Genomic DNA, 23,318 nt, shown 5'->3' with positions numbered 1-23,318 from the left:
ACTTCAACTTCTCTCCGCCCCTGGAGCCCCGCCCCCTCTCATGGTCGCGAGAGGCGACACTGTCGGTTATCGTCGTCGTTGATGATTGACAGGCGTCAGCTCAATGATGTATTTCGCCCCCGTTGTTGACGTTTGTTCATTTGACCCCTCCCTCCCAGTCAAAATGGATTGGATGCCCTGCACTGTTAATGGCGCTGAAAGATGAGCATTCAAAGCCAGTCCTCCTAGTTGAAGCAAATTGGATTTCTATCGTTGTCAACGGACGCCAATGACTTGATTTTGTCTCACTTTGTTGTCATTTTATTGTAATTATGGCCAGAGGTGGGAAGAGTAGTCAAAATTTGTACTCAAGTAAGAGTAGTGTTACTTCAAAATAATATCACTCAAGTAAAAGTAAAAGTAGTCATCCAAAAAATTGTACTCAAGTACAAGTATTTGGTGAAAAGAATACTCAAGTCATCAGTAACATTGTGAGTAATTGCTTAGAATGTCTGATTTTTTTTTTTTAAATAATAGGATTTTTTCTCAGCACATCTTCATCTATATGAACTGTTATTATTAGGGCCTGAGGGTATTTTGGATTGAATGTGAAATTTATATCAAGGTACAGGGTGCATATCTGAGACATTGGCACCTAGGGAGTGAGCCTGATTCGCCTCAAAACTGGTAAGACTGTTCAAGAGACAAAATGGTGAGTTTTCATTCACGTTTCTGACCTGGGCAGGGTGCCAAAGTCGGCCAGTTTTTTGGCAACATGCCATATTAGGTAAAAGATTAATAACTCCCTGATACAACGTTCAGTATTTTTCATATCTGGCAAGTATGTGAGGCAGGGGTCGCGTTAACCGAGTATTTTCCGTCGTTGACCGGTTTTTTAAAACAGTGACGGAAAAAACTGAAGTCCATCCGTCATATTGACAGGTTGCAATTCACACCCCAGACCACAGGGTGGCGAATGAGCATATTAATTAGCTATTGTCTCTCTTAATGCATGACGTCGTTGGCTATTCTGTCAGAATATTGCAGAGTCACCGGGGTCTGGCGGCGGCACCGTGATTGACACATCAACGCGAAGTTCTTATTGGTGCATCCGGTGTGCCAGCGCGTCATCCAATTGGTGGACTAGATTGCCACCTGTGTATAGACCCCAATCACATGACGTCACAACTCCGCCCCCTTGACTGGAGCCGCCATATTGTCTGTCAGCTCGTCATGTTTACACATTACCGCTACGTACATGCCTCCTGTTACGGCGTGTTTTTCTGCTCGTTAACATTAATCATCAAAATGGTGAAGGCGTGTGTGGCGGTTGGTTGCAGTAACAGAGAAGATAGACGGAGAGACTTGAAGTTCTACCGTATTCTGAGAGACCCGAAGAGGAGAGCGAGATGGACTGCTGTAATTCGACAACAAATCTGGGCACCAAACAATCACCACAGATATGTAGTAGTCATTTTATATCTGGTAAGATGCATTTAATATATATTTAGAGGGTTTTGGGCTGACAACCACAATTAAGATCATTGTGTGACGTTGGTGATTGGGGTCTATGTAGTTGCCTCTTTTTCTTTGGGGGCGGAGTTGTTGTTTTGTTGGTGTTGTTGGCGGTAAGCAGAGTAAAAAGAGGGAGAAAAATACCACGACTTCTGTGTCTAATTTTTCGCCGCCAAGCAAGCATTACAATATTAATTAAAAATGAATGAAAACTAAATACTATTGAATATGTCATCATTATCATTTTAAAAATTGAAATGACGGGTAAAAATAGATTATGACCGGATTTTTATGACCCTGTCAGTCAAAATGACAGACAACGAAAATGTCTAGCGCAACCTCTGATGTGAGGTATACCAGCCTGAACACGACTGCGTTGAAATATTACCCATTAGGCCTGGCGCCTCCTGCTGGGAACAGGAAATGGGAAAAAATCAATTGACCTCAAACCTGTTTCAGGGGAGCTGTAAGACGTGTTCAAATGCCTGATGAAAAATGTTGTAGTTTGGTTGAAGCAGAGGAGTCCACACAGGAAAGCAAAAATAACCATCGTCATTTTGTCCCACCACAAATTTTGAACAGTCATAGCTTGGCAGGCATACTACATACAGTATCTGCGCCAAACTTCCCGTGCTTGGTGAGACTCGTACCCTGAAGGGTGCTGTAGGGGTCATTTGCATCAACTCTGCAGTGCCAGCTAGTGGCAACAGAAAGTCACTCATTTTAATTTTACATGTCCAGTTCTTTTCAGGTTGGCTGGCCATTGTAGCTACAAGACCTCTTGTAATACGACATTTTAGAGCCCATGTCCACATGTCTGTTGTCATGACAACCCTTTGTTCGCCATTAAAAGAAAGCAGAATTTTCCATCGACTTCGACGAAATTTGGCACACTTGGTTGAATTGGCCCAATTAGAAGATTCATTTTGGTTTTGAATAAGGGTGTGGCTGCACAGCTCAGTAGCGCCTCCTTTTTTCCCCCCAGGTGTGTGAATGCATTTTTAAGCCCCCAAAAATAGGCACGTTTCGAGCAAGTTAGATTCTCGTGAGATGATTGGAGGGTGACGATCGGTCACCACCCTGACCTGCGTGCCGTCTGAGTTTGCGTGATGTCCGAGTTGCGCCAAACTGCGAGGGCCCGTTCAGTCCTGCGTGCAGGCCTAGTTATTATACTGTACAATAACCTATTACATAACTGCATTAAGCTAAAGAAGTAGAAAAACAAAAACCATTGAATTCTGGCGAGAGAAAAAACATCTGAAGAACGGAAGCATCCTTTGTCCAAAGAGCATGAGGGCCCCTCTAAATAGTTCCTAGTTTGAATCGTTCCATCACAGTTCCCATGATGAAATGAAAAGGATGATATATCTGGTTTTCCTTGGTGAATCGGTGGCAAATAAAAACCGAAAGAGAGGTTAATATCTGCGCTCTATGTCAAATACTTCATTTTTTACTGTGCATTAAAGACGCCACGTGTTGAACGGGCCAGTGTGAGCATACGACGGCAAGCTTGAGTCTGTCTTGTTGCGACAACTCATTGGTGAAACTAGTAGTGTGTGTTTCTTCTAAAATCTTGATATGTAGAATAAAGAGGAAAAATGGAACGACTTGTGTACTACGGTACTAGCGGAGTAGTGTTTCTTTCTTCTTCACAAATCTACTCAGGTAAAAGTTCAAAGTATGGTGTGGTAAAAGTACATTTTTCTCAAAAAGTGACTATAACGGAGTAAATGTAACGCGTAACTACCCACCTCTGATTATGGGTCACTTCCTGCAAATTTTGGAGCATGTCCTGTTCATTTGAGATCACTTCTGGGCTGCTTTCTGTTCATCGGTCACTTTTCATTTCCAGGTTACCCCCTGTTGATTTGGGGGCATTCCGGGGTGACTTCCTGGTGATCACTTCCTGTTTTTTTGGTGTCATTACGGGCACTATCCTGTTGACATCGGGTCACTTCCTGTTGTGTGTGCCAATGTCGATTTTTGCTGCGTATTCAGCTACATTCCCGCTGGGTTTTTTTCCCCAGTAGTAACAGTACAACTTGAATCTCGTAGTCCTTTTTTAAAATTTCTTTATTTGGCCCTAGTACTCCATCATATGCACGTGAGCGTATGCTGCAGGTTGCATGCATGTGCTTCTACAAACAGGAAGTCAAGCTTGGGCATTCAGAAAGTGAGTTCCACTTGCAAACTTTTGAGCTATATAGAGGACCAAAGCTGCAAACCAAAATGAAAAGTACTATAAATACAAAAAATATATACATCAATAAAAAATATATATGGAAATAAATACGAATAAAAACAAATATAATGATAAGGTTGAAAAAATTCCAAATTAGTATCAATCCATAAATAAAAGTGCGATGCTGATTGTCAACTCATTCAATGAGGGGGCAGTCTTATTTGTGCCTTGGGTTGAAACTGTTGGCCCATTGGTTGAATAATGGTTATGTAGATGCTAATACCGCTATATTCAAAAGACCGCCCCCTCATTTGAATTAGTTTTGTCATGGTCATGCAAAAAAAAAAAACAAGCACAAAGCGCTTATTGATGAATTGATCATTAATTCAATTTGTATGTGATGTATTTTATGAATTATGGCAGCTTTGATTCTCCTTAGGCTTGCGTGTAAAAAGTGCTAAAGCTCATCGGAATTTTGTGCATGCCTAACATGTCCATTTGTCATTCATTGGGAATTGCCAATTAATGATGCTCCTCGCCTCCCAGGCAAAGTAAGCAGCACAATTTGAGAAAAGCGAAAGCACGTGACACCCGCCATGGGTTCACATCACAGCGCAGCACACGCGAGATTTCTTTTTGTCGCCGGCGTGACGGCCGGCGCGCTTGGTCCCCGGTTTCGGCCGCGAAGTCGTCCCGTCGCCTCCCTGCAAATCCGATTCGGACACGGCGCCCTCCTGGGTCGACGCCTCCGGCCGGGAGGGCAACACCTCTGGTTCGACGATGCCCTCCCGAGGCGGGGCCTCTGGCTCGGCGACGCCCTCCCGGGGCGAGGCCTCTGGCTCGGCGACGCCCTCCCGGGGTGAGGCCTCTGGCTCGGCAACGCCTTCCCGGGGCGAGACCTCCGGCCGGGAGGGCGGCACATCCGGTTCGGCGGCACCCTTCCGCAGCGGGGCCTCCCGCTCGGTGGACGCCGTCTCTCCCTGGGGGACGTCGGGCTCGTCTGGATTCGCTGTGGCGGAGGCCCGAGCGGTCGCCTCGTCCCGACTGGCCAGGTCAGCTTTAAGGATGAGTTCGTCCACCTCGGCGGCGCTGAGCGGACGGACGCCCTCCTGCCCGTTGACCTCGTGCACCACTGGAGGAACAGGTAGGAGAAGACTCCAGTTAGGTGACTTCACTACTGCTGGAAGTTCCTGAAGAAATAGTATCTTTTTTCGTATTTACTGTTTGAATTACGCTAACACACTGACTATAAAATAAATAGCATTTATATCGTGGTTTAAGAAAAAACAAGCAGAATATATTTGATATTATGAACAGTTGCACTTGGAATGATTACAACTTGCAGCGCCAAGACACAAGCAGATAAGGACGCCTTCTGACCATGCACGGAAGACAACGCGTACGTCATGCAGCTGTACGCTGACTACCAGGTGATAAGCAAGACATCTACAAGCCCACATCTGCAACACCAAATCCCCCAATCGGCTCTTCGGGACATTCCATAACAAATGGCGAGACGTCCTGTACTACTCCGGATACAAAAACTCCCAAGTTTGATAGCTCTGCGCCTCACAGGCAGTGAGGCACCCCCAACCTCCCACCTCAGTTGCCTCATCCACAGTGACCCAACAACAGTGACACACGAACTTGACCGCCCAAATCTGTAACAGAAGAATACCCAAACACACTCCTCCTGCCCACGGCCCGCCCCGCCAGAGCCTTCAAAAAGACTCAATGTTTAACTAATCGTTGTCATTTTTCTCGGGAACCTTTTGTCGACTTGTGATATTGTGACCCTGGAACGAGTCTGCTTCCTCGCCTGGGTCTGTTGCTGTTTCGCCTTGCCGTTTTAATCGCCATCGACCTGAATAAATTGTCAACTTGTGTTTGGAAGCCTTTTTCCGGCTTTCAAAATGGAGTCAGTACAAGTGTTAAGAAAGGTGAATGCGGGGAGTATGGCCTTTTGGCCGGGGTCTCGTCGGCCCGGGTCGCTGGAGCTGTGCAAGCACGGGTCCGGCGGTTCGGCCGGTGTGATTCCGGCAATCTGGCTGAAAGGTCAGATTCCTTCATGACCTAGTGTTTTCCAGAGAAGATAAAGAATATGTGCCTGTCAGTCACGTACTATTGGCGTAATTTGTGTTGACTTTTCTAAAACTGCAAATATCCACGGCACGCAATGACATTTTGTTGTGATGTGCATTATGGGAAAAATCCTCTTTCGCAATCTGGGCTGTTTTATATAACGATAGCGATATGGCACTACAATCAGAATTGCTGCGAAAAGGGCAGCAGGGCCGAGAAACAAAAGTATTCGCCATGTGGCAAAAATGGATTTTGCCACGTGGCATTGTTTTGTATGTAGCAAAATGGATTTTGGTTTGTCACATTTTTTTTTGTAGGGGGGGGGGGGGCAAAATGAATTTTGGTTTGTTACAATTTTTGGGGGTACATGGAAGTTTTGAAGGCCATGCACGTCCCAAATTTTCCATTCATTTTAAATGGCAGAAAAACATGTGTGGCTGTGATTTTTGACCATACACTTTACATTAGAGCGTATTGACATTCAGCTGACACCCAAGTCAGGCTATGCCATTGACGGCAATGCGCGTCCAAATTTTCCAAAATTCAAATCCTTTTTGCCACATACAAAAAAAAATACAATTCCACATGTCAAAATCCATTTTACAACATGGCAAAAAAATGCCACATGGCAAAAAAGCGACATGGCAAAATCAATTTTGCCACATGGCAAATACCACTTTTGGTTCTTGCTGTCCCTCGGAAAGGGGGCGTTCCCTATTTTAGAGTAGAATAAAACAGCCAGATTTGAGACAACTAAATTGGTTTTCAAAATGGAAAATGGGGCGGAGCTTAGGGGGGTGCAGCAGCCTCTGAAGGTCTGGGTAAGGGGGGTGTGGTTAGCTGAGGGGAGTGTCAAAAACAGAAAGATAAAATGATGTGCGGAGCTGTAATATAGTGTTTAAATATACCGCCTCTCTGGCCCCTGCCAGGCCTTTTGGCGGCCCAGTTGGCTGGCATAAAGGGGATGTGGTTGGATGGGGGAGCGGTCTACGGATAAAAGGTCAAAGGTTAGATGATGTGTGGAGCTGGAATATAGTCTTTAAGTGTTAAAATATCTCAACCCTTCTCCATCAGCTGGTTGTCTGCAGAAAAATTTCCACTAGCACCGCCCACACATTGGATGATCGTCTTGAAGGGCCCCGAGAATAATTATCCAATAGGAGCTCCACCTGCCAGAGGTTCACCTCGGAGGGCCCGTTTATACTTATCACACCCGGGTCCTAGTCACATTTGTCCCGCCAGTCATTTTCATTTTTTTTCTCGATATGCAAGCACCTTTAACATCACATATAGGTGGAAGGGGTCACCTTTCTGCTCGTCCTCGTAAACTTTGACCCCTCCGCGAGAGCAGTCCACGGGAAGTTTGGTGTGCGAGGACAGGACGCGCGTTTCTCCCGTGCTCTTGTCCCGCTCCACTTTGATCTCCACCGAGTACACGGCTGCGGAAGACGGAGACGCTCAGAGGACTCGCTCGCTCGCTCGCTAGCGCCGCTGCTCGCTCACCTCGCTTCATCTCGTCCCGTCTTCGGGTCACGCGTCGTTCTCCGCCCGATTAACTTTTGGTCTTCTCTTGTTCTTCTCCCCTGTGCACAAGGTGTAACAATATATATTCGTAGTTTCAGGGCCGGCCCAGCCTATACGCAGACTATGCAGCTGCCTAGGGCCTCTGACCATTAGGGGGGCCCCAATCTGGCAATTGTTTAATTTATAATTTATTTTGTTTACTACATTTTGCTTTATTTGAATTTTGTGAGTTTTGATACTTGATTACAAGCTTAAAAAAAAAAATCGTCCTTAACGTCTTTCTTTCCTCTTTTAGAAAAAGGTTTGGCGCTATCTACTGTAAGTACTGACAATCATTTGGGGTGAGAAGTTTGAAGTATGCAGTGCAACAAAATCTGATTAATATACAAAATATGGACGCATGGGTTGGATTGCGTGTATGGGTTTCACAGTACACTGTGACGAAATGGTGGGCCAAAAATATGGGCCCCTTTGCATTATTTTGCTTAGGGCCCCCAAATGGCCTGGGCCGCCCCTGCGTAGTTTGTATCCCAAAAGGTTCTCTATGTGCTCCCGCCAAGTATCTTTTTTTAAAAGGTCTGACTGTTAGGAATCGACAGGTCACGAGCAAAATCTTTGTGTCTCTGTTAGCTCATTGGATGCCGTAGACTTCACTTCGGGTCACTTCCTGTTCAGTAACCCCAAATCAACAGGAAAGGACCCCTAAATAAAGAGGAAGTAACCCAAAAAGGCCTCCAAAATCATAAGGAAGTGGAACTAGAAAATAGCTTCGCTGGGATGATTGGTGTATATCGGGTCACCTCCTATTGATTCTCAGGCATTTTGGGGTCACTTCATGTTGATATCGCGTCACTTCCTATTGATTTTGGGCCTTTTGTTCAGATTGGGTGACTTCCTGTTGATATAGGGATTTTTGGGGGTCACTTCTTGTTGTTATCGGGTCACTTAATATTGATCTGGTTTCATTTCGGTGGGGTTTAACATCATTTTAATGCTATGAACCCGACTTTTAAGAAATAACATGCAGTTCACAGCTTCACGCGCTGTGAGGCGTTAAATGCCAGATGCAATAAGAAGATGCTGCTTTAGGAAAGCAATGTAGCTCAACTTCAAGGTGTTACACATACAAGTTGAAACTAATCTAAACGGTTACTTCCAAAACCAAATTCTGTTGCCCTATCTGGCAGCAACGAAAATGAGAGCGACGGATGGAGCGGCGTCCAATGAGATCAATGGGAGCCGCGTGTTCGCGCGTTCGTGCACGCGCACGCACCTCTGCAGTGACGCGCTCAAAAAGCACATCGGCCGAGCGTGAGACACGTCTCGAGAAGCTAGGCCTTTCTTATGCAAAGCAAAGCAAAGCATTTGCGCACCAAGAAAGGACGTACGGCTGGGTTCGATTCACGGCGTTGACGCGCGTCCATCCATCCATCCATCCATCCGTTAGAGAAGCCGCGCCCTCCCTCAAGCACGCGCGCGGACGGACTGATCCCTTTCACAATAAAGTCTATTCAGAGTCACGTAGATGTTACGCTGTGGGTGGGCGTGGCGTCGTCCTACCACCCAAATGGCAAAATTTGCTTTCATCAGATGGGTCCATATTTCATTTTGCGACTAAATATTGAATCGTTATATTTCAGGAAATGATTGGCAGTACAGGTGTGCCTACACCGGCCCGCAGCAAATGAGTCTTCTTTCTGCTGCACTTCCCAGTTTTAGCACTAGATGGCAGCAGCCACTAAAACAGCTCCTGGACATTAGCTTAGCTTAGGGCTCAAAACCTGATATGTTGAAATCCATGTAGTAAACTGGAGAATTCCAGCCTAGATATTTTTAATAAACTTATTATTTTTTGAATAACTGAAAAGTGCCACAATCCATCCATCCATCATCTGCCGCTTAATCCGGGGTCAGGTCGCAGGGGCAGCAGCTTCAGCCCAGACTTCCCTCTCCCCAACCACATCAACCAGCTCCTTCGGCAGGATCCCAAGGTGTTCCCAGGCCAGCCGCGAGACATAGTCTCTCCAGCCTGTCCTGGATCGTCCCTGGGGCTTCCCCCCGGTGGGACGTGTCCAGAAGGCCTCTCCAGGGAGGCATCCGAACCAGATGCCCGAGCCACCTCAACTGGCTCCTCTCATTGCGGAGGAGTAGCGGCCCGGACACCCTGCGGAGGAAACTCATTTCGGCCGCTCCTATCCGGGACCTTGTCCTTTCGGTCACGACCCACAGCTCCTGACCATAGGTGAGGGTAGGAACGTAGATCGACTGGTAATTCGAGCGCTTCGCCTCCTTCACCACTACGGACCGCTGTCGATCCGCCTGTCGATCTCCCGCTCCCTCCTACCCTCGCTCGTGAACAAGACCCCAAGATACTTGAACTCCTCCACTCGGGGCAGGATCTCAACCCCGACCCAGAGAGGACACGCCAACCTTTTCCGACTGAGGATCACAGTCTCGGATTTGGAGGCGCCGATCTTCATCCCGACCGCTTCGCACTCGGCTGAGAACCGCTCCAGTGAGAGTCGGAGGTCACGGCTCGATGAAGCCAACAGCACCAGATCATCTGCAAAAAGCAGAGATGTAATGCCGAGGCCACCAAACCGAACCGCGCCTAGAAATTTTCTCCATCAAAGTTATGAACAAAATCGGTGACAAAGGGCAGCCTTGGCGGAGTCCAACCCTCACTGGGAATGAATTCGACTTTATGCCAGCAATGCGGACCAATCTCTTGAAACCGGTTTGACAGGGTCCGAACAGCCCTAACAACCAAGGAACTCGGTACCCCGTACTCCCACAGCAACCCCCACAGGACTACCAGAGGCAAACGGTGGAACGCCTTCTCCAAATCTACAAAACACACGTAGACCGGTTGGGCGAACTCCCATGCACCCTCAAGGACCCTGCCGAGGGTGCAGAGCCGGTCCACTTTTCCGAGGCCGGGACAGAAACCACACTGCTCCTCCTGAATCCGAGATTTGACGTCCGGACGGACCCTCCTCTCCAGTACCCCTGAATAGACTGTACCGGGCAGGCGGAGGACTGTGATCCCTCTGTAACTGGAACACACCCTCCGGTCCCCCTTGAGGCAATGTCCCCGATGTCCACACATTGTTGTAAAGCCGTGTCAGCCCCGACAGCCCCCCAACATCCAGAGCCTCTAGGAACTCCGGGCAGATCATCTCATCAACCCCCGGTTCCTTGCCACCGAGAAGCTTTCTAACCATCTCAGTGACTTCGACCCCAGAGATAGGAGGCTGTGGTGGTTGATATATCGGGTCACTTCCGGTTGATTTTGGTCATTTCGTGTTGCTTTTCGGAAATTTCAGGGTCACTTCCTGTTGCTTTGGTGACATTTCAGGGTCACCTCCTGTTGATTTGGGGTTATTTGGAGGTCACTCCCTGTTGATTTGAGGGCAAGTGACCCAACGTCAACAGGAGGTGATCCCAAATGCTGCCAAATCAACAAGAAGTGACCCGATAGTAACAGCAAGTGACACCGAAATGCACACAAATCAACAGGAGGTAACCTGATTTCAACAGGAAGAGAACTGTTATCAACAGGAAGTGACCCCAAAATGCCCCCAAATCAAAAGGAAGTGACCTGATACCAAGTTAGCTCAACTTATCGACTACCAGCCAGCCCAGGTCACAGTGTAGGCTATGTGTTGTGCTCATTAGTAAAAGGAAAATACTTTTAAATCTATTTTTTTTAGCCGATTTAGCCTTTGAATTTTATGAAAGCAGATTCCAAAGTTTAGACAACCCCGTTAGACCTTGGATAAAATGACTGGCATGACAACAACTTCCTTCAACAATGTTGTTTAATCAAGAATCAACAGAATAGCAAGGAAACCGTCTTATCATGTCAGGCCTTCAAACACACAACTTGAATTCTCTCCATTTTTCCTTTACATGGAGAAAATTTCCTTCATCCGATCAGTATTCTTGAAATTGAAATGATGATGGGATGTACTGTTTTTGTTGACACTGAAAATATTGGGACTTGCGTGTTCATGCATCAAAACTTCAGTCGGAACAAATGATTTCACATTTTTTGCCTTCATGTGCTCTTGTACTTATGGTAAGAGCAAAGAGGAAGATTTCTCGTCAATTTGCACTTTTTTGGGGGGGTCATAATAACGTAGTTGAAGGGTGTCAAAACCAGGGGATCCAATCCGGCCCCTTGCGGACTTGGTTCTACAACCCCTAGCAAAAAGTATGGAATCACCAGTTCAAAAGTGCAACTCTTTAGCATTCAGAAACACTAAAAGAAATGAATAAAAAACAATTTTGTAGTCAGTAAATGTTACTTTTATAGAGCAAGTACAGGGAAATATAGACGGAATCACTCCATTCTGAGGAAAAGAAATTGGAATCATGAGAAACAAACAAAGAAATAACAATCAAAACACATCTCTAGTATTTAGTAGGACCACCTCTGGCTTTTATGACATCTTGCAGTCTCTGAGGCATGGACTTGATGAGTATTTTCCATCAATTCGGTGCCAACTCTCTTTGATTGCAGTTACCGGATCATCCTAGCAGGTCGGAGCCTTGCTGTGGACCATTTTTTTACAGTTTAAGCTCTGTGGCATGATGCATTGTCATCTTGGAAAATGACATATTTTCAATTGAAGGGATAGGAAAGCTGTCTGAAATTTCTGTGTAAACTTGTGAATTTATTGAAGATAACTACAGTGCCTTTGCCCGACATGCAGCCCCATATCATCAAGGACTGAGGGAATTTTGATGTTTTCTTCAGACAGTCATCTTTGTAAATCTCACTGGAACAGCACCAAACCAAAGTTCCAGCATCATCACCTTGTCAAGAGTCAAGAATCTGCATTGGCTTTTTATCTGAGTTTGTTCTACATGATAAAATGTCTGAGCGAGTGCTCGTCCGAGACTGGCGATTCCATACTTTTTGCTAGGGGTTGTAGGCCCACATGGTCACGTCTCATAGATATCACATGTACATAGAACTCGATGAAAAATGATAACTCGGCGGCGTTAGTAACCAGCCGCCATCTTAAAGCAGTAGACTTCTCAGGCAGGCTCTGTTGTAGCCAACCTAAGATGAGTCACTTTTTATCTAAAAACTCAGCAAAATATTGACTTTCACATGTGGAAAGTAGACAAAAGGGAAATCATGCAATACTGGGAGCAATTTGAACAACTTTAACGGCTTCCAAACATAGCAAAGGTTACAATAATCAAGTTATTGTTGAAGGACGCTATTTTCTCTCTTTGTCCTTCGCGTGTTCTTTGAATTTCGGGTTTGCTTCGAAGGCTTTATAAACAGAATATTCTGGGTACAAATGTGATACAGACAAGGGCTGTGATCTCGCAAAAGTAAGGCAAGTGTTTTATACTGTTGAAAGGGCCAAAACGGATTTTTTCATCAGAAAAACATCTTAAATTAAAACCTTGACAGACGGTCCTGACTGGTAAGAGCAGTGAGTCATAAGCACAGCTTCTGATAACAGATAGCCATTGTGGTTGTTCAAAGAGAATCACACAAACGTGGCCAAATATGGGCATGGTCCAATACATGCTATGATTATGTTTAGGCACGCCCCTGTTTCCAGGTTAGGGTTAGGGTAAGGAATTGGGTTAGGGCAGGGGTATCCAACTCCAGTTCTGAAGAGCCCCTATCCAGCTTGTTTTCCATGTCTTCCTCCCTCCTTTAACACACCTGAATCAAATGATCGGCTCATCAGCAGGAGCCAGATAACGATCCTGATGATTTGAGTCTGGTGTGTTGATATGGAAAACAAGCTGTGTAGGGGCTCTCCAGGAACGGAGTTGGATACCCCTATAGTTGTAAAAACCATTTGAACTTCACATAGTCAACAAATTGTTGGCGGCACCGTACCATCAGCAGGTGTGGTTTGTAACGGCTGTCGCTTGGCTCTGGGCTGCAGTCAGACCCATGTCCAGGGTCCTCGAGGGAGGGCCACAGTGGGTCCTGGTCATTGTTAGAACTGATCCAGCACAGGTAGTTTAACCATTGAGGGGTCGGGGGAAACAACAAGCACCTGATTGCACTTGTAAGACACCAGTCCTCTTGACGGGTTGCGCGGCCCTTTGCGAAATTGCTTTGACACCCCCGGGCTAAAGGTTCGCTCGCTTGGGTGCGTTCCGGCCGGACTCAGAACTCCACCTTGCAGGCGGGAAAGGTTTCCTCCTGCATGGCCACGGTGCTGTTGCTCCCCAAAACGGTGACGGACAGCAGCCTCTGCCGCTCGCGGCTGTCTCGGTACCACTCGTGCATGGCCGCCGAATCGAACGTCGGGATGAGCGTCACCTGGAGGGTAGAAGGAGAAGGAGGCGTTTCCGGGCGGGTCTGACAGCGCGTCGCGTCCGCTTACCTGCGCGTCCGGCCAGGCGCTCTTGCCGTCCAGCAGGGCGTCCAGGATGCTCCTCATGGCCGCCGCTTTAACCCGCTCCTCGCCGCTCACCACGTAGTAGGAAGCGCGAAGGCGTCGGAACAATTCCGAGTCGACGGTGGACGAGGCGGACCCGGACGGCAGGTAGGCCAGGTCCACGTGAACGGGCGAGACGTCCGCCGCTTTGGACGCTGGGCGAGCGGACCGGACAAACGGGTCAAGGCGTCGGTAGAGATCGGAACGGCCTCGAGGTGAGTGTTGCACCGATATCGGCATTAAAATGCGGGCGTCGCTCTTAGCTAGTACTATGAAACTAGAAAATGCCATTTCTAATGAAATTGCGGTCGTCGTTTTACTGTGACGGTTGGTATACCAGTTTACTTCCTGTTAATGTGGGGCATGACAGGGTCACTTCCTGTTGATATCAGGTCACTTCCTGTTGATTTGGGCGTATTTCTGGATCACTTCCTGTTGTTGTGGGGGTCACTTCCAATTGTTTTAGGGGCATTTTAGGGTCGCTTCCTATTTGTGCGGGTCACTTCCCATTGATTTGGGGGCATTTTTGGGTCATTTCCTGTTTGTATGGGTCACTTCCTATTTTGTGGGCATTTGTGGGTCACTTCCTGTTGATATTGAGTCACTTCCTGTAAATTTGGGGGATTTCAGGGTCACTTCCTGTTGTTTTGGGGGAATTTCAGGGTCACTTCCTGTTGATATGGGGTCATTTCCTGTAGTTGTGGGGTCACTTCTCATTGATTTGGGGGCCCTTTAGGGTCACTTTATGTTGATACGGGTCACTTCCTGTTTTGTGGGCATTTCATGGTCACTTTCTGTTGATTTGGGGGCATTTCAGGGTCAATCCTGGTAACATGGGGTCCCTTCCTGTTGTTGTTGGGTCACTTCCCATTGATTTTGGGACATTTTGGGGTCACTTTTGGTACGGGTCACTTCCAATTGTTTTGCGGGCATTTTAGGGTCGCTTCCAATTTGTACGGGTCACTTCCTGTTGTTTTGGGGGCATTATGGGGTCACTTCCCATTGATTTGGGGGCATTTTTGGGTCACTTCCTGTTTGTACGGGTCACTTCCTATTTTGTTGGCATTTGTGGGTCACTTCCTGTTGATATTGAGTCTCTTCCTGTAAATTTGGGGGCATTTCAGGGTCACTTCCTGTTGTTTTGGGGGAATTTCAGGGTCACTTCCTGTAGTTGTGGGGTCACTTCTCATTGATTTGGGGGCCCTTTAGGGTTAAAGGGCCACTTTATGTTGGTACGGGTCACATCCTGTTTTGTGGGCATTTCATGGTCACTTTCTGTTGATTTAGGGGCATTTCAGGGTCAATCCTGGTAACATGGGGTCCCTTCCAGTTGTTGTTGGGTCACTTCCCATTGATTTGGGGGCATTTTGGGGTCACTTCCTGTTGAAAGTGGGTCACTTTCTGTTGTTTTGGGGGCATTTTGGCCGTCACTTCCTATTGACATTGAGTCACTTCCTGTTGATTTGGGGGAATTTCAGGGTCACTTCCTGTTGATATGGGGTCACTTCCTGTAGTTGTGGGGTCACGTCTCATTGATTTGGGGGCCCTTTAGGGTTAAAGGGCCACTTTATGTTGGTACGGGTCACATCCTGTTTTGTGGGCATTTCATGGTCACTTTCTGTTGATTTAGGGGCATTTCAGGGTCAATCCTGGTAACATGGGGTCCCTTCCAGTTGTTGTTGGGTCACTTCCCATTGATTTGGGGGCATTTTGGGGTCACTTCCTGTTGAAAGTGGGTCACTTTCTGTTGTTTTGGGGGCATTTTGGCCGTCACTTCCTTTTGACATTGAGTCACTTCCTGTTGATTTGGGGGAATTTCAGGGTCACTTCCTGTTGATATGGGGTCACTTCCTGTAGTTGTGGGGTCACGTCTCATTGATTTGGGGGCCCTTTAGGGTTAAAGGGCCACTTTATGTTGGTACGGGTCACATCCTGTTTTGTGGGCATTTCATGGTCACTTTCTGTTGATTTAGGGGCATTTCAGGGTCAATCCTGGTAACATGGGGTCCCTTCCAGTTGTTGTTGGGTCACTTCCCATTGATTTGGGGGCATTTTGGGGTCACTTCCTGTTGAAAGTGGGTCACTTTCTGTTGTTTTGGGGGCATTTTGGCCGTCACTTCCTTTTGACATTGAGTCACTTCCTGTTGATTTGGGGGAATTTCAGGGTCACTTCCTGTTGATATGGGGTCACTTCCTGTAGTTGTGGGGTCATGTCTCATTGATTTGGGGGCCCTTTAGGGTCACTTCCTGTTGGTACGGGTCACTTCCTGTTTTGTGGGCATTTTGTGGTCACTTCCTGTTAAAATTGAGTCACTTCCTGTTGATTTGGGGGCATTTCAGGGTCAATCCTGGTAATATGGGGTCACTTCCTGCTGTTGTTGGGTCACTTCCCATTGATTTGGGGGCATTTTGGGGTCACTTCCTAATGGTACAGGTCACTTCCTGTTGTTTTGGGGGCATTTTGGGGTCACTTCCTATTGGTACAGGTCACTTCCTGTTGTTTTGGGGGCATTTTGGGGTCACTTCCTTTTGATATTGAGTCACTTCCTGTTGATTTGGGGGCATTTCAGGGTCACTTCCTTTTGATATTGAGTCGCTTTCTGTTGATTTGGGGGCATTACGAGGTCACTTCCTGTTTATATCGAGTCACTTCCTGTTGGATTTGGGGGCATTTTGGGGTCACTTCCTGTTGTTTTGGGGGCATTTCGGAGTCACTTCCTGTTAATGGAATGGCAAATAGGGCCATTGGAAATGAATGGGAAATTTTGGCCATTAGAAAATGAATGAGAATGTTTTTGGCAAATTGTGGCTGAACCATCAGTTTTTGCTGCCACAAGAAAAAGAATAACATGGTGCACCTCAATGCCCTGAATTTTTCTATGTGTAAATGATGTGATTTGGAGGAAAACTAGGTAACTTTACTTTTCAAAAAAGTCACGTTTTGGGACAAACGTTAATTTTTCTGCTGTTAAACGAGAGGAGCCTGTGCTGTCATTTTAGTGTATCAATTGTGTTGACGGGTCAAACGGTTGGCTGAGAAAAAGCGCCATTGGGGTGGGGTTAAAAAGGATTCAAAAACGGTACAGTGTTACCGATGTCAAAGAGCCGGGTAGCGAAATCAGTATAGGGAGCCAAAAATCGACATCGTTGCAACACTTCTTATAATAGCTTCGGCAACAGGTGATGACTTACCTGCTTTGGCGCTCCCGCTTCGAGATCCGGCCGATGAGATCCGGACGGACGCCTTCCTCTCGAGGGCCGGGGAGCGTTTAACGGTCTTGGATTTGCCGTTCTGGCTTCCCCAAGTCCCCCTTTGCAGGGTTCCCGCTGGCATTTTTTTGGTCTTGCCAACAGAAGGCCTTTGGTTCTTGCCGGGGGGGTCCGCGTCTGCCGCGCCAGCTTCCGGCCGGGGAGTTAAACGGGGCGGGTCCTCGACCGGGGCCGACGGAGCGTCCGCGGAGGGACGCCGGTCCGGTCCGAGGTTCTCCGCCGCTCGGACCGCGCAGTGCCGGAACTCGCACGGCGACACCAAGCACAGATCCACATTGTGAGGAATGTCCGCGTGACCGTTAAGCGCCAGGGTCGAGTCCCGCTCCGTATCTTGATCCGAGTAATGCCCGTCGGACCGGCATTCCGTCGGCGATTCCGCAGTCTCCGAGGAAAGCGTATGGAAATCCTCCATGTTTGCGGGAATCGAAGGAGAGTCTGGAATGTTTCTAATATTTTTGGTGGATGCTTGATTCTGAAAGTCGTCCCGGGCGGGACTCTTCTGCTCACAGCTGTCCACGTCCGGACCGAGTTGTCTTTCGACTCCGGGATCTTCTGAGGACACGAAGGAGACGTCCGTACCGGGCCGGGTCTCCGGACTGGTTTGAGTCGCGTGGGGGTTCTTCCTGACGCCGGCCCAATTTGGAAGTCGGGAGGTCTCTTTGATGCTGTTCCTGTTGTCGTCTATGGCTGTGAAAACCCGCTTGTCCTTCTCCGCATTAGCTTTCGTCCCTTTGTTTAGATTCCCGCCGACTTGTTTTTTCACGTCGGCGATCGAGGCTCCGCCCGCTTTCTTCACGTCCTTGGCAAGTGTCGGAGCCATTTTTTTGTCTTTTTTGGCTTCGGGTTTGTTTTCTTTCTTGGTCTTGGTAGCATCTAGCCTCAGACTTTCTCTCTTCGCAACGGCGGCAATCACCCGCTCCTCTTTCTTTTTGAAAAGGAGCTTCTCGGAAGGCTTGAGGAGCTTGGATTTGACCTCTCGCTCTTTCTCTTTGGACACGTGCTCCCCCGCCGCCTTCGGGTTGAGTTTAACCTCCTGTTTTTTCACGGGAACTCGTCCGCTTTTGTCCTTTTGGAAGGCGGAGACGACTCGCGCTTCTCCGGACTTGAGGTTTTCCCGACCCTCGGACGGTTTGGCCGGCTTCTGTTCCGCGGGTGTTAGCAGATCCGCGGAGCTCGCCACGGGAACGTTGAGGAAATCCAAATGTTTGAGTCTGTCGAGTCCATCCAGGATTTTGGCCTGCGGCGTGGATCCCGGGAAAAGGACTCGGACGATCTTTTCCCGACTGTCGGAAGGATGCCAAACCAGCAAAGCGCAGACGGAAGCCAGGCACGTTGGCGAAAGATCGGAGCTCTCGGAGCCGGAACCCCGCGAGGACTCTTCCGATTCTCTACCGCCGGCGACAGGATTCAAAGGGTATAGCTCCAGACGGCCGACTCCCATCTTGTGGAACAAGACGAGCGGGTCGACGGAGGGCCCGTTAGAGCGACGCAAAGGCCGCGGCTCGACGGAGAGTTTCCGCAGGCTCTCGGAGATCAGCGCGCCCTGGTCGGCGGCGCGGAGCTCGCCGGAATCCGCCGGGCCGACTTTGGGTCTTTCCGGGACGTTGAGAAAAACCACCCCGATCTCCGGGGAAATGAGATTTTTGACCCGTTCCTCTTCGGCCAAATCCCGGTCCCGCTCGGCTATTTTTCTCAGCAGCAGACTGTTCACCCCGGGTAGATTGTCCACGCCGACGTGCGTGACCAGAATGGAGTCGATTCGGTCTAGGTGTCGGACCAGTTTCCAGAAGCAGGCGCGGTGGTCCGAGCCGCCGTCGACCAGGACGTTGAAACCGTTGACGGCGAAGAAGGCGCAGTCCCCCGTACCGCCGGGGAAGATGTAGCAGCAGGGCCGCGAGAGTTTCAGGAATCCCGCCGTCGTGGGAGGTTCCAAGAGCTCGAACGGCGACTCGGGCTCCAGAGACTCAGAGAGGTACTCCGTGAACTCTTGCAGACCCTCCATCTGCGGAAGGAGCGGGGGAGGGTTGATCCGGACGTTCAGGAAGTCCCCTGGCCGGCGCTCCTCTGACGAGGCCTCTCTCCAGAGGCCCGAGTCCGGACAGGCCAGGGTGAGAGTCGCGGGGTCCGCCGAGCTCCGGGAGAGACTCACCTAGCCGTGGCGCCGCACACAAATAAAAAACAAACAAAAAGCTTTTACATGGCAAGAAACATGAGGGGGTGACAGAAGCGGCTGGCGGAAAGAATGCGAAACCAAAGGCCACAAGACCCACGCGCTTTGCGGCAGCTGACTCGAGCAGCTGACGGGAATTGGCCAAGGAGCGTGAAGGAGAGGCTAACCTCTTCGTCGGAGCAGATCTCAATCAAGTCGCTGAAGGAGAAGAGGCCTTTCTGCAGCACCAAATCGCCGCTGTCCTCCACGCACTGACCGGCCAATACCAAAAGTTTGTGTCGAGAAGGCTCGCATAGCAGCCGCCGCACCTGAGGAACCTCAACGTTACCGTCTGACCTGCAGTAGGGCAAACCTTCTTTCCGTCTCACCTCAGAGCAGACCAGGTCGTGAGCTGGATTCAGCACCACTTGCGTGTCCAGGATGTCACCGCGGTGCTGCAGCGTCCGCTGACCTGCGGCCACAAAAAGTTCCGTTAGTCCACCTCTAACACCGCGGCATAAATGTCCAAATGAAAATAGATGTCACTTTTTCAGGATGCGACTCAACTTAAAAAGATCGACAGCCTTGCATCTAGACGCAAAAGCTTCCATTTATAATATTTCTTTTTTTATTCAATGGCGTTTCTTCCCAGCCAAACAGTTTGACCCACAGACACCGTTCAAAGACCAAAATGACGGAATTTTCCCTCCACACAGTCTCTCTTTTGTTTCATTAAAATGCTGGGGGGGGGGGGGGGATTTCAAAATGTAACTTGTATTACAGTTTTTGCCCATATTACATGATTCACATCTAAACAAATTCAAGGAGCTAAGGGGCACAAAATTTATAGGTGTAGTTTTTGCCGAAAATATACGGTTTGGCCCAAATTTGTCAAAAATGTTCCTATTCATTTCTAATGGCCCTATTTGCCATTCCATTGACAGAAAGTGACCTGTAATCGACAGGAAGTCACCCACTTTCAACAGCAAGTGACCCCAAATGCCCTCCAATCAACAAATGACCAGATATCAAAAGGAAGTGACCCTGAAATGTCCCCTGATCAACAGGAAGTGACCCTGAAATGACCCAAAATCACCAGGAAGTGACCTCAGTATGCCTCCAAATCAACAGGAAGTGACCTAGGAATGCCCCGAAATCAACAGGAAGTGACTCAGAAACATGAAGTGACCTAGGAATGCCCCAAAATGAAGAGGAAGTGACCCAAAATCAATAGGGAGCAACCAAGGAAAGCAAAATAAACAGGAAGTGACCCACTTTCAACAGGAAGTGACCCCAAAATGCCTTCCAATCAACAAGAAGTGACCAGATAGCAATAGGAAGTGACCCTGAAATGTCCCCTGATCAACAGGAAGTGACCCTGCAATGACCCAAAATCACCAGGAAGTGACCTGTCTCCAAATCAATAGGACGTGACCTCGGAATGCCCCAAAATCAACAGGAAGTGACCCAAAAACATGAAGTGACCTAGGAATGCCCCAAAATCAACAGGAAGTGACCCGATGTAGCAAACATCACAACAAAGCTACCATCGAAATTTCTTCAGAAATATCACTTTCTATACATTTCTTTGGTGCACAACGCAGCCAAAACTGACTGACCCACCGACGGAGTTCAAAAACCGATACACCCGGAGTGCTCGCGTCTGACACCTTCTTTTTTGTTTGACACCCCAAAAATGAGTTTGCCCAAAAATTTATTTTTGTTTTCCCCCAAAAAACATATAGCTAGGCCACATTTGCCCAAACTTTCCCATTCATTTCTAATGGGCAAAATTTCCCATTCATTTCCAATGGCTATATTTGCCCTGACTCATAATCAAAAGGAAGTGACCCGATATGAACAAAAAGTGTCCCCAAATTGCCCCTCATATCCATATTAGCGCCCGCACATTTCCATCCATAGAAAGAAACCGGAGTCGACGAGAGGCCCAATTGGCACCGGGTTCCGAGCGTTCCGCTCCTAGTTTGCATTTCTCACCCGGAACCTCCTCTGACGCGAAGGCCGAATGTCGGGACACAAAGAGCTTCAGCTGCTGGTCCAGAACGTCCAGCTTCATCGGGACGCGCCAGCGGCGAACGCCTGCAACAAAACAAACGCACAGGAAGAGGAACAATGACTCGATACTTCTGAAGGAGTGATAGCATTCCTGTGAAACTCATTGGCCGGGAGAAAAAAAGTCCAGAATAACTAGAAAAAGCTATATCTGGAGAAATTGCGATGTGATGGTTGCTATATCGGGTCACTTCCTGTTGATTTGGAGGCGTGTTTTGGGGTCACTTCCTGGATGCTAAGGGGCAATACAAATTTTGCCAAAAACGTATGGTTCTGCCAAAAACATACCCATTCATTCCTAATGGCACATTGATTTCCATTGGCCCTATTGACCCCCCATTCATTTCAATGGCACAAAATCCTCCATTCCTTCCTATTGATTTTCAATCCAAGTGACTCAACAGGAAGTGGCCCCTAAGTGCCCCTAAATCAACAGGAAGTGAAATAATAAAAATTCTGTGCCTTTGAAAAGAATGGCGAATAATAGGGCCATTTGAAAAAAAACGGGAAATTTTGCCTATTAGAAATGAACGTTTTTGGCAAATTTTGGCCAAACTGTATGTTTTTGGCAGAAAGTGTACACCGATTTTGTGACCCTTCAATTTTTGATGTATTTAATGATGAGTCCAAGCTTTTGCATGTGTATTTAGAGCTACCATCAAAAAAACAGAATATTACAGATGACATCAAAAAGTTTTTGGAAACTATTTTTTGTTCAACTCGTCAATGGCTCCTAAGTTGAGTGACTCAACACGTGCCTCTCACGCCGTATTTGGTCAGATCACGTGACCGAGTGGCGCCTGCCTGCGCTCTTTATCTTCTCACGCCTTTTTTTTTCTACACACGTTGTAAAATATGGAAATAGGAAAGAGGACGTTCGGAACAGAGAAATGTTAGCTTTTCGAAGTGCCTTGACGGCTCCAAACTTTGTATGAAGATCAATCTTCTCAAAGCATACGTCATTCTGAACTTTGTAGGCAAAGTCAAATGGTTTTATTGTGAAAGGTTGCGCCGACTTCCCTCAAACTTTTCCAAAACTCACCCGACTCGATCTGCTGCAAGAGCCGCTCCAAGAGGCCGTCGGCCCGCAGCGCCCCGACCATGCCGACCACCACCAACATGGAGTAATCCGCCGCGGCCGAACCGGGCTCGCCGCCCCGCTCCGCCGCCATCATCTCGGACGGTCCAGCCAGCCAGCCAGCCAGCGCCAGTGGCAGCGGCTACGTCACCACACCGCACCGCACACTTCCCCTCCCCTCCCATTCGCGTCGAGGGCGGGGCGACAGCGATTGAGTCGGAACTTGACCAATCGGTGAAGACGACTTAGCACCCGCGACCAATCAGAAGAAGGTTCTGGGTTTCGAGGAGACCTCCCCCGCAGCGTTGCCAGATCGGGCGGGTTCCCCGCCAAAGACTCGGGGCGGGAGGGAGAAAAAGGCATTGGGCGGGTTGCTCAAATTTGGGCTACTTTGGACAAAGGTTGGCGGCTTTGGAACACTTTTTAATTATTGGTTCAAAATGCTATGTGTAACAACTTGAAGTTGAGCTACATTGCTTTCTTCCAGCAGCATGCATCTGGCATTTTAGCGCCTCACCGTGCGTGAAGCTGTGAACTGCATGACATTTCGTATTGGTAGGAAGATAGTGTTCAAATTCAATCATTCAAAAAATAACGCATTAAAAATTATTTGAAACACGACCAAAATGACCCCAGATCAATAGGAAGTGACCCAATATCAACAGGAAGTGACCCCAAAATCAACAGGAAGAGTAAGAAAAAGAAAGTGACCTGTAAATGCCCTCAAATGTAAGTGAGCATAACAACAGGAAACGACAGCGAAATGCTTCCAAATCAACAGGAAGTGACCCTGAAATCCGTCCATATCAACAGGAAGTGGCCCAATAAAATCAGGAAGCTACATTGCTTTCTTACAGCGGCGTCTTCTTATCGTAACTGGCATTTTAGCGCCTCACAGCGCGTGAAGCTGTGAACTGCATGTAATTTCTGATATGTAGTACAACACAATCCTACTAATAATGGCATACCATTAAAACGCGGTAGATTCGCTGCCCCCCCCGCCCCCCCCAAAAAACATAAAAAAATATATACATATTTCTA

General features: G+C 47.9%; 2 protein-coding genes across 4 annotated transcripts; both read right to left on the bottom strand.

Moving 5' to 3' along the window:
* Positions 1-3,556: 3,556 nt before the first annotated feature.
* On the bottom strand, positions 3,557-8,787 carry palm1a (paralemmin 1a). Of its 2 annotated transcripts, none has more exons than XM_057841843.1 (4): positions 8,656-8,787; positions 7,262-7,341; positions 7,066-7,197; positions 3,557-4,808 (listed from the first exon to the last, which is right to left on the bottom strand). In XM_057841843.1, exons 2-4 carry the CDS (start codon positions 7,269-7,271, stop codon positions 4,279-4,281), a joined length of 672 nt encoding a protein of 223 aa, XP_057697826.1. In that variant the 5' UTR covers positions 7,272-7,341; positions 8,656-8,787; the 3' UTR covers positions 3,557-4,278. The 2 variants fall into 2 exon arrangements, with proteins under 2 accessions (XP_057697826.1, XP_057697827.1); XM_057841844.1 differs by having other exon boundaries at positions 8,671-8,752.
* Positions 8,788-11,094: 2,307 nt separating this feature from the next.
* On the bottom strand, positions 11,095-22,393 carry map1sa (microtubule-associated protein 1Sa). 2 transcript variants are annotated; one of them, XM_057842326.1, is made up of 7 exons: positions 22,242-22,393; positions 21,125-21,226; positions 19,516-19,598; positions 19,315-19,455; positions 16,900-19,126; positions 13,654-13,862; positions 11,095-13,589 (listed from the first exon to the last, which is right to left on the bottom strand). In XM_057842326.1, exons 1-7 carry the CDS (start codon positions 22,372-22,374, stop codon positions 13,434-13,436), a joined length of 3,051 nt encoding a protein of 1,016 aa, XP_057698309.1. In that variant the 5' UTR covers positions 22,375-22,393; the 3' UTR covers positions 11,095-13,433. The 2 variants fall into 2 exon arrangements, with proteins under 2 accessions (XP_057698309.1, XP_057698310.1); XM_057842327.1 differs by lacking the exon at positions 21,125-21,226.
* Positions 22,394-23,318: the final 925 nt, after the last annotated feature.

Source organism: Corythoichthys intestinalis, chromosome 7, assembly GCF_030265065.1.
Source record: "Corythoichthys intestinalis isolate RoL2023-P3 chromosome 7, ASM3026506v1, whole genome shotgun sequence".
NCBI lineage: Eukaryota > Metazoa > Chordata > Actinopteri > Syngnathiformes > Syngnathidae > Corythoichthys > Corythoichthys intestinalis.
The sequence above is the reverse complement of the archived record's forward strand: the minus strand, read 5'-3'. Positions and strand labels throughout refer to the sequence as shown.